This window comes from Chrysochloris asiatica, unplaced genomic scaffold, assembly GCF_000296735.1.
Source record: "Chrysochloris asiatica unplaced genomic scaffold, ChrAsi1.0 scaffold00186, whole genome shotgun sequence".
In the NCBI taxonomy this organism is placed as follows: Eukaryota; Metazoa; Chordata; class Mammalia; order Afrosoricida; family Chrysochloridae; genus Chrysochloris; species Chrysochloris asiatica.
The window spans coordinates 5,513,763-5,522,567 of record NW_006408704.1 but is presented as its reverse complement, the minus strand read 5'-3'; the positions used below and the strand labels follow the sequence as shown (position 1 = coordinate 5,522,567).

General features: G+C 48.3%; 1 protein-coding gene across 3 annotated transcripts in view; it reads right to left on the bottom strand.

The window, feature by feature from the left end:
* Positions 1-8,805, bottom strand: part of ATP2B2 (ATPase, Ca++ transporting, plasma membrane 2) — a 211,881-nt gene that overhangs the window by 151,198 nt on the left and 51,878 nt on the right. The window contains exon 2 of one of the 3 annotated variants that reach the window (XM_006872186.1): positions 4,077-4,585. In XM_006872186.1, the coding sequence (XP_006872248.1) occupies positions 4,077-4,275 (199 nt within the window). In that variant the 5' untranslated portion in view covers positions 4,276-4,585. Of the gene's footprint in view, positions 1-4,076; positions 4,586-8,805 lie in introns of those variants that run through there. The other 2 variants (XM_006872184.1, XM_006872185.1) reach the window with 2 other exon arrangements.

Genomic DNA, 8,805 nt, shown 5'->3' with positions numbered 1-8,805 from the left:
CATCTTTCTGATATTCTCTGCTTTTAGCCAAGATCCATCGGACATCAGCAATGATATCCCTTGTTCCATGGCCTCTTCTGAATCTGGCTTGAACCTCTGGAAGTTCTTTTGTTAATGTATGCTTACAGCCATTTCTGTAGCACCTTTAGTAAAACTTTACTCGCATGGGCCATACAAGGCCCTCGAAATCATTTGGCCTGACCCTGCTGAGGCAACTGTAGTTCCAGCTGTTAATTAAATGTTTGACCAAATATAGCAGGTTAATTTTGAAGTTGATAGTTTTGTATGGCCCGTGAATATTGTTATAAATTTTGGCAGCAAATAGGGTCCCCAGCCCTGCTCTAGAGCAATGGCAGTCAAAATGACAATGATAAGAGTGGACGTGCTGGGCACTAAGATGCTGGACACTTATAGTCTTTAAGTCTTTAAGACACACATAGTCTTTAGGGATGGATCCTAATATCTACCCGAAACTGCCCATGTCCTAAGTGCTGCTGTACAATACTTTCCAACCCACCCTCCTTTTTTTAGTGGTCTCATATATTTGTCTTTCTGTGATCAATTCATTCCACTCAGCATAATGGCCTCCTGGTTTATCTGTGCTATGAGGTGTTTCACAGATTTATTGCTGCTCTTTAACGTGTAGTATTTCATGGTATGTCTGTACCAGAGTTTGTTTATCCATTCTTCCACTGCTAGGCATTTAGGCTGTCTCCATCTTTTTGCTATTGTGAAGAGTGCTGCGAAGAACATGAATAGTGTATGTATCTATTTGTGTTTTCTAGGATATATGCCAAGTAGAGGGACTATTGGGTCATATTGTATTTCTATTTTCAACTTTTTGAGGAAGCGCCATACTGTTTTCCACAGTGGTTTTACCATTTATACAATTGCACTAGCAGTGTAAGAAGGCTCCAGTTTCTCCATACACTTACTTGCTAGCATTTGCTGTTTAATGTGTCTTTTTTTTTTTTTTTTAACTCTGCTATTAATATTTGGGTGAGATGATATCTCATTTTTGTTTTGATTTGCATCTTTCTAATGGAGTCCTTGTGTGGTGCTGTGGGTTAATGCGCTGGACTGCAAAGTCGACTGACCCACAAGGTCGGCAGTTCAAACTCACCAGCTGCTCCTCGGAAACCCTATACAGGGTCGTTATGGGTAGAAACCGACTCGACAGCACTTCATAACAACAACAACAGTGGCTACTGATCATGATAATTTCTTCATGTTTTTGGCCACTTGAATGTCTTCTTTGGTGAAGTGTCTTTTTATGTCCTGAGCCCATTTTAAAATTGAGCTACTGGGTTTTGTCTTTAACAAAACTAGTATTGTCTCTCTTTTAGAGAAGAGGAAACTGAGGCACAGAGATATTGAGTAACTTACAGTCCCACATCTGATAAATGGAAGATCTGGGATTAGAACCCAGGCCTAATGTTAATCCTATGCTCTTCGGTCCCTCTCCACGCCTTTTCCTGTTCCATGTTCACCCTAGGAAACCCTTCTAGGGTCCCTGATGGCTTCCTTCCTGGGACATAGTGCTTCTTCCTCCTCAGAGGCCTTTCTCATCAGAGATCTCACGTTGTCCTCATGAAAACTTAGGAAACCAAGGTCTGAGAGGTCAAATGAGTAGCCCAAAGGCATCCAGCCAGCAGGCAGCAGAGCAATAGTCAGGACTGGCACCATTCTTTCCATTTTACAACTAGGAAAACAGTCTCCTTGAGTTTTCATGGAATGCCTCACCTCTCGTAACTTCTGTGGAATTCTGTCTAAGAGATACTGCTTTATGCCACACTTTCCCCTCTCTTTCCTCACAGCCTGGCTCAAACCCCTCCACCTCCAGGAAGCCTTCCTGAATTTCCATTCCCTGCTTCTCCTCTGAGCCTGGAGCCTCATCTATACTTGGTCTTTCTCCGTATTTGCTAGTTCAGCTGCTCAGCTGTTTGGGAGCTGCTCCTTGTGGGCTGAGGACTCAGAGGCCACATGTCAGGTGAGACCGCTCTTCATCCCTACTTTGAGCCAGACCAGATGGTGGATGCACAAAGCTAGAGGATTCCTCCCCTCCCCGAAGCAGTGCAGAGTTCAGGATACAATGCGTCAACCAGGTGGGTCCTGTAAGAGCTGGAGCTTGGTCCTGTTTGTTCAGTGTGTCCCGGGATCCCCAGGGCCTTTTGGCTGGAGTTGGTAGTGAGGGGTTTGTTTCCTAACTTGGGTCCATGGCTCAGCTTGGTGAGGGTCTGCAAACCTGCTGTGAACACATTGGTTGCACCGGTTGGCTATCTTTCTGGGGAGATGCACACCTTCCATCAGAGTCTGAGGCCAGGAACGTTTGAGAAACTCTGCCTCACAGGAATCTCTAGATCCTTGTCCCAAAGGTAAAGTTAATTTGGATAAACCCTGACTCTTAGCAGGTCAGGTGTAACAGCCTGAAGGCGAAGGTGACCATGGATCACCCTGTCAAAGCCTGGAGATCACATGTGGTTGATCCCAGATGTCCTCAAGCAGAGGCCCTCTCCCCTCTTAAAGAGACCACATGCAGCCATTTTCAAATCCCTGAGCTAGAGTCACACTGCAGAGAAAGGATGCTTATTCGCAGCCCCCTGTGCCCACCTCTGCCCCAAACCCCACAGTACTAAGGAAGGAAAGGTAACAAGACTGACAGCGAGGGTAGCCCATCTGGGAAGAGGGATCCAGTCTCAGCAGTCTCTCGTGACTCAAGGAGGAGGAGCTCCTGGAGATGCTGGGCTCAACATGGGTATGGACACCCAGTCACCCCTAGACTGACCAGCACCCCCCAGGCCCACACTGAGGACCACAAAGCCACTTCCGTAAACACTGAGCTCAGCAAGTGTCCGCAGGGTTGCCCGGGGCAGGAGCTGGGATGCGAAGGCAGCAGATTGTGGTCTATACTAGGAGAGACGTTTTCACATACTTGTTCTGTTACTAATTAACAATGGCTGACATTTACTGAGTGCCTGCCCTATGCCCAGCCTACACCAGGCATTGTGTGATAGGTATTGGCCTATTTTCAAGAGAGAGAAACAGAGGGTTCAAGTACAGACTCTCTGAGGGGCATGAGGACACAGACTAACATTCATGTCTTTTAGGTTATGTAGGAGATCCTTTCCCGCATGACAGGGCAGTGTGAAGACATGGAGCCAAACTCTGCCGTTGGAGTTGAGCTAACTTTTTTTTTTTTTTTGCTACTGCCTGTGGCTTAGCTTTGGTCCTTTCCAGAGAAGCTCCTGGAAGCAGAAAGCCCTGCTCTCTGGTGATCCCTGACCTGCTCTCTGTGGCAATGGAAAGTCCACGTCCACCCACAGGGTGGCACAGATAAGGGTATCTGTCTCCCTGCTGTCTGTGTGCCCAGCAGCCCCAAGTCCCTGGCTAGAGTCTGGATTTGCAGGCAGGGCTGTTGACTGCACATGAGCAACACTGTGGTTCCATGGTCACACCCAGAAGAGCTGGTTGCTGGGACCTGGGGGCAGAGTGAAGGTGGGACAGCTGGATCCCTGAGAGCAGCCACTGGAGGTCGAATGGGGGCAGTACAGTTGGTGAACCTTGGAAAAGGCGGGGGAGGTGTGGGTCCACTGCAGCCCTGCCTTGGCCCCCACCTCCAAGGCAGGAGGCCTCCTATCCCACAGTGGACCCAAACTTTGAGGCTTTGGTGAGCTGCACCTTTCGGCAGCTTTGCAGAATGAAGCTTTGCCCCAGCTGTGTACCTCCAACCCACCTCCTTCTATCGGCTGGAGGTTTGGGTTAAACCCAACACCTGATGAGGAAAAATGGAAGCTCATTCCCTGGCCTCTCAGCTAGAACACGCTAGAATGACCCCACTGGCTCTTCAGTCTGCGTCTGAGGCAAAAACCAATTGTTCTTGATTGAGCTGACGCTTATTCATGGTGACCCCATATGTGTCAGAGTAGAACTGTGCTTCTTCATAGGGTTTTCAATGGATGATGTTTTGGAAGTAGATCACCAGGCCCCCCAAGGTTAAAGACCATATATTGACCGTGAGTCAACTCAAATCGGGGCTGTTGGCACTGTGACTCGGGGATCAGATGTCCCACACCTACCTTCGACAGGCGACGTCTTGAGGCGCCGACAGATGGCTTCAGTGTCCTCATAGGTCTCCTTGATCTTGACCACAGCCTCGGTGCCCCGCAGCTCCATGAGAGAGCGGAGCTCCTCCATTGTGCATCCAAACTCGCCCCCATGGCTCGACTCGTTTCTTTGGTTTTTGGAGTAAAAGTCGCTGTTGGTCATGTCACCCATGATTGCCACAGTCCCCGCTTGGGGTGAGCCCAAGGGTCAGTGCTGGTCACGAGGCAGCTGGGAGACAGCTCTAGTGGCTATTCTTAGCTCAACCTCACTGGATGATGGCGGCTCCTGGCCGCCAAGTCTGGGTCCTGGGTGTAGGGGTGGCCGAGGTGGGCTGGTAGCAGTGGTGCTGAGCTCCAAGGGGTGTCTCCAGGTGCAGGGTGAGGTCCAGGGGCCGGAGGGGCTCAGGACTGCAGACCCAGAAGTCTCCATTCAGCGGGGCCCATGCTGTCCCCCAGATCTACATGGTCAGGGGTGGTGGCTCCTGCAGGGGAAAGCACAGGGTGGTGGACAAGGGTCAGGCAGGTGCTCAGTGCACGCACACACATGCATGTGCACACATATGATAACATCCCAATGACACTCCCTTTAGACACATGTACCCTGGTGTTTCATACAACACCCCATAACACATGTGCACACAGCCGCCCAGGAACTCAACAACACACCACTTGAAAGGCACAACCTGATACGCCCGTATCACAACCCTTCAGTCTAATAGTGCGCTGTGCTGTGTCACACACATCCTGGGGTACATACACCCTCAGGCACACAGCTCAGGGTGTCCCCAACACCCAACCCACATACTTGTAGGCTTCTACGGATCCCCCCTCCCAGCCATGTCCACTCTGATGTCACCTACAGTGCCACACTCTGTCACTGTCCTACACATCCCCACATTTCTCTCAGTTTATCTGTTCTTATAGCCCCTCTGTGCACACACTCCCAATTCCCTCTTTCTCCCAATATGCTTACACAGGTCCCCACACCCACAACGTCTGGGACCCATATATCTGCCCTTCCTCCCGCCGCCCCTCGGTCTGTCTCTCCAGGCCCCACAAGATACTTTCTCCATTGATACCATGTATACCTGCCTACACAAACCCTCTCTATACACCCTCCCCACTCCCATCTTGCAGATGTGTGGGTGGGGTGGGAGTGGCTGGGAGAGAGCCATCCACCTCCACCCCTGGCACCAACCCCCACCTCCACCCCTGGCACCAACCCCCCAACCGAGCCAGAGGAACCAGCTTATGCCTATTCCTGTGGACATCACTAAGCCCAGAGCTGAGTCCCAGGAGAAGCTTGGTTGGTCCATGGGGCCCTCACCTGGGAGATTCCCCCCAACAACCAGCACCACGGACAGCAGCCGACACGTCCCCCTGACGAGCTCCGGAGCTGGAGCGAGCGGTTCTTTCTCCCTGCCCGCCTGGCCACCCTCACAGGAGCTGCCAGGAGAGAATCCAATCCACTCAGACACCCAACACCGTGGCTGGCCTGGCAAGCGTTGGGTGACAAAGGGCCCCTGCTGAGCTCGGCTGGGCCTGGCATGGGCACCAGCCCCGCCCCACAGCCTTGGACAGCTGACCATCCTATGCCTAGGGCAGAGAGGAGAAGGCAGTGGGGTGGAAGATGGGCTGAGTCCCTCCTTCAGCCTTAAATCCTCCCTCTTGCTTGCTCTCTCCTGCCCCAGCTTTTTTTCACAATCCTGTCCTCTCTCACAGGAAAAACTTTAGTTCTCACAAGGAATCTGAAGTCTAGAGCCACAGAGCAGGACAGCTGGGCAGTCCAGAAGCCCACTGGTCTCCTCTAGTCCAATGCTCTTTTCCCTCCCCCTAGGGGGCGCTCTCTCCTTTCTCTTGCAGAATGTAAGCTGATGGTGGAAGCTGTTGTTATTAAGTGTAATCAAGTTAGTTCCAACTCAAAACAACCTTGTATATAGTTTCTGAGGAGCTGTTGGTGAGTTCAAAGCACCGACCTTATGGTTTAGTTTTTATCCTACAGTGCCACACCAATACTCTGGATTATGCTAGACAGCAGTTAAGAACAAAGTATTTGGAACCAAGATGGGTCTGGGTTCAAATTAGAGCTCTCCTAAATCCTGGCTGTGAGATTCTGGGCAAGTCACTTCACTTTTAGGAGGTTCAGTTCCTTCATCTGTAAAATGGGGATAATAATGTTCACTCTCGGAGCAGTGAAACTATTGAGGTATGCACACCTTAGCATAATTATCCATTAGAGATCAACAGGGCAGCATTTGCCCAAGGATGATGTTCAGAAAGGTTAGGAAAGAAGGAGGAATGGAAACAGGAATAGGGAGGAAGTGGGGTTAAGTGATGCTCTATTGAAAGGATTGCACTTGATAAGATGAAACAAAACATATGTGGTTTGTTGGATGTAACATTGATGATCTGCTCTGGAAGCTTTCACTCAATTCACAGTAAAAAGTTAGAAAGAGAAATCCACTCTCCTCTGTCCCCATGTTACCACTAGATCCAAATCTAGTGTTTCCATCTAGAGGGTGGGGGGTCTTCCAGTCACATGTCCTCATGCTAGAGTCACAGAAGAGGCCTGCCATACCTTCCAGAAGGGGCAATGTTACTCACGCGTGCAGGATTGTTAGATGCACTGAGATGACCCCCAACACATGGGAACCCCATGCACAATGGAATGAAATGCTTCAACATCTCCGTAACTGGTTGAGGATTGGATGATTTTCAGAAGTAGATTTCCAGGCCTTCTAGTCTGTCTTAGGGAGTGCCTCTGAAATGTGTTCAGCATCATAGTTGTTGTTGTTAAGTGACATTAAGTGAGTTCTGACCTATACCAACCCTGTATAGAGTTTCTGAGGAGCAGCTGATGAGCTTGGACTGCCAATCTTGCAGTTCAAACTGACTTTGCAGTCCAGCTCATTTGCCCACAGAGTCACACCAGTACTCCAGCATCATTTGTTGTTGTTGTTAGGTGCCATCGAGTCGGTACCGACTCACAGCGACCTTATGCACAACAGATTGAAACACTGCCTGATCCTGGGCCAACCTCACAATCATCGCCACACTTGAGCCCATTGATGCTACCACTTTGCCAATCTATCTCACTGGGGGTCTTTCTCTTTTTCCTGACAAAACATGATATCTTTCTTTAGCGACTGGTCTCTCCTGACAATATGTCCAAGTATGAGAGAAGAAGATTGGCCATCCTGGCCTCCAAAGGGCACTCTGGCTGCACTTTTTCCAGCACAGATCTGTTTGTTATTTTGGCAGACCATGGTAGTGGTCTCCTCCAACACCATAACTCAAAAGCATCAATTCTTCTATGGTTTTCCTTATTCACCGTCCAGCTTTCGCATCCATATGAGGTTATTGAAAATACCATGGTCAGGTGCATCCTAGTCTTCAAGCTGACATCTTTGCTCTTCAACACTTTAAAAAAGTCTAGTGCAGCAGATTTGCCTAATGCAACACGTCATTTGATTTCTTGACTGCTGCTTCCATGAGTGTTAATGGTTGATCCAAGAAGAATGAAGTCCTTGACAACTTCAATCTTTTCTCCATTGATAAGAATATTGCTTATTGGTCCAGTGGTGAGGATTTTTGTTTTCTTTACATTGAGATGCAATCCATGCCATAGGCTGTGTTCTTTGATCTTCATCAGTGAATATTTTAAGTCTTCTTCACTTTCAGCAAGCAAGGTTGTATCATCTGCATATCGCAGGCTGTTAATGAGTCTTCCTCCAATCCTGATACCACGTTTTTCTTCAGAGAACCCAGCTTTTTGGATTATTTGCTCAGCATTCAGGTTTAATAAGTATGGTGAAAGAATATAACCTTGTCACACCCCCTTCTTAATTTTAAACCATTCAGTGTTCCCATGTTCTGTTTGAACAACTGCCTCTTGGTCCATGTACAGCATCATTGTAACACACAAACCTCCACCAACAGACAGGTGGTGGTTGCAGGTGAGCTACATTAGCCAGTAACTGAACCTGGGTTTCTTGCATGGAAGGAACTACCACTGCTCCCAAAGATGTGGTGGAGGTTGTGTGCTGTGGAGTTGGTTCCATCTCATGGTTTCCAAAGCTGTAAATCTTTACAGGAGCAGAAAGCCTCTAGGAACACAAGAGTTTCTTCCTAAGGAGCTAAGTGTTGTTGTGATGCTGGAAGTGAGGCCACTAATATTTCTATAGTGGACAGGTTTCAACAGAGCTTCCAAACTGAAAAAGACTAGGAAGAAAGACTTGGCAATCTATTTCCAAATATTAGTCAACAGAAACCCCATAGATTAAAAGAGAATGTTGTTGTTGTTCAGTGCCATCAAGTCAGTTCCAACCCACAGCGACCCTGTGTAGGGTTTCTGAGGAGCAGCTGAAGAGCTTGAACCACCAACCTTGCAGTTCAAATGGCTTTGCAGCCTGGTGCATTAACCCACAGTGACACACCAGGACTCCTATAACAGAATAGCATCCAATAAACTGCTGGAGATTTAAGTTAGAAGGCACTCAAAAAAAGCACAATGGCTGCAACAATGGTCTAAAATATGACAATTGAAGATAAGATGACACAAGCCTGAGCAGTATTTTGTTCTGTTGTACAAGGGGTCTCTATGAGTTGGAGTGGACTTAACAACAAACAACAGCAACAAATTATAATATACGTCATTACTGTGTGGAGATATACCACATTACTGTGTGGAGATATACCACAT